General features: G+C 54.1%; 1 protein-coding gene across 1 annotated transcript in view; it reads left to right on the plus strand.

Annotated features, from left to right (window-relative positions):
- FAM193A (family with sequence similarity 193, member A) overlaps window positions 1-1672 on the plus strand; it is a gene marked incomplete at its 3' end in the record, with an annotated part of 40675 nt that overhangs the window by 21334 nt on the left and 17669 nt on the right. The window contains exons 8-9 of the mRNA XM_010831999.1: window positions 833-986; window positions 1115-1294. Of these exons, the coding sequence (XP_010830301.1) occupies window positions 833-986; window positions 1115-1294 (334 nt within the window). The remainder of the gene's footprint in view (window positions 1-832; window positions 987-1114; window positions 1295-1672) is intronic.

A 1672-nucleotide genomic window follows, 5' to 3' on the forward strand; every position in this document is an offset into this window, starting at 1 on the left:
ACTTGCTGTAGCAGCTCCAGGTGACCGCGCACGATGCTTCTTGGACTCAGTTCTCCCAGAAGTGGGATGAAGCTGAGTCTGGCTGTTCTGGACCATCTGCCCTGAAGCCCAAAGGGCTCCAGTTCTTAGGCTTTCTCCTTCCAGACGGTTGAGGCTCACGGTGGATGCGGAGGCATGATGGTGTAGGCCCACGGGGCGTCGCTTACCGTCAGGCCTTGAGCCACGTACCCCGAGCTGGGCGCTTCGTGCCATCTCTTCTCAGGCACCAGAAAGCCTTACGTTTGAAGTGGTCTTCACAGCCTTGAAGGCACATTACTTTGTTTTTGTAGATACTCCATTTGCCTATCACTTGGATGTCTTGTTAAAGCTGCTAACTATGACTTTGGAACGGACTTGCCTACAGCTGGCCTTGTCACATAAGTGCTTTTATTGTTTTGTTCAGCTGGCTATCTCTGAAATTTTGGTGGTTATAAAAACAAACACTGAAGACCTAAGGTTGGTTTCTGTACCCCTTTAATTATAATAAAAAATAGCATTTGTTTGAAAATGACAGAGAGAGAGAACAGTTGTACACCAGGGCGCTTCAAGTTGATCTATTGAAATTTTGTGGTTTCCTTAATGTTCTCCGTTCGGAGTTTTGTTTTCCGTTCTTCTGGACAGAACGAGTGGTCCTCTTCGGGCATTTTCCTCCTGGTCCAGGTTACCGGGAGCCCCTGAGACGCATGCGTGGGGCCCAGTGTCACGCTCCTGTGCGTGAGCGTGGCTCTCCTGGGTGGGCAGTGCACGGTCCTTAGCGGCCACGGCCCCGCGGTGACGTCTCTGCGCGTCTCAGTTGCAGTGACGATGAAGACGTTGCCCCGCTGTCGGCCAAGTTTGCTGACATCTACCCCCTGAGTAACTACGAGGACGCCGAGGTGGTAGCCAGCATGAACGGCGTCCATGGCGAGCTGAACGGCGGCGGGGAGAACCTGGCCCTGAAGGACGAGGTACATGCCCAGCCTCCGCATCACGACGATGAGTCACCCCAGATGGTGTCCGGGGTTTGAGCGTTCTGTGTTTTTCTGGTTTAAAAAGCATAAGTTACAAGTGACTATCTTTGTGACTGTCTTTAAAGTCCCCTCAGGTAAGCAGTACCAGCAGCAGTTCCTCGGAAGCTGACGACGAGGAGGCAGACGGCGAGAGTAGTGGGGAACCCCCGGGAGCCCCGAAGGAGGACACGGCTCTGGGGAGCGGGAGCCCCAGGAAAGAGGAAAGTAAAGTGGACAGTCCACCCCCGTCTTACCCAGCTCAGCAGGTACGGTTTTATTTCCTTGAACTTGGTTTTGCCCAGGCTGTCTTCTCTGTGTCTGGTTTCTCTCGACATGAGTGCTACTGAACACAAAAGTACGTTCCTGTGAAAAGCTTGTGAAGGTCAGACTGGTGAGAACCGAGACCGCTCTGCCAGACGGTCATCTTTTCTCTTAGAGACTCTGGTTTTATGATGGATGCTCAGGCAGCTCCTAAAGGAAGAGCACGTGAGGGCCAAGGCCCATTAAACCATTGTAGTAGGTGGTGCGGTCTACAGGGGAGGGGACACTGGAAGGGGTGCCCTGGGCCCTCTGCCCTCACTTCCTCCCCTCGCCCTGGTCCAGGACCTGCTCACCCCAGCCCCCGGTCCCCCCAGCCCCTGCTC

This window comes from Bison bison, unplaced genomic scaffold (genome assembly GCF_000754665.1).
Source record: "Bison bison bison isolate TAMUID 2011002044 unplaced genomic scaffold, Bison_UMD1.0 scf7180017462803, whole genome shotgun sequence".
NCBI lineage: Eukaryota > Metazoa > Chordata > Mammalia > Artiodactyla > Bovidae > Bison > Bison bison.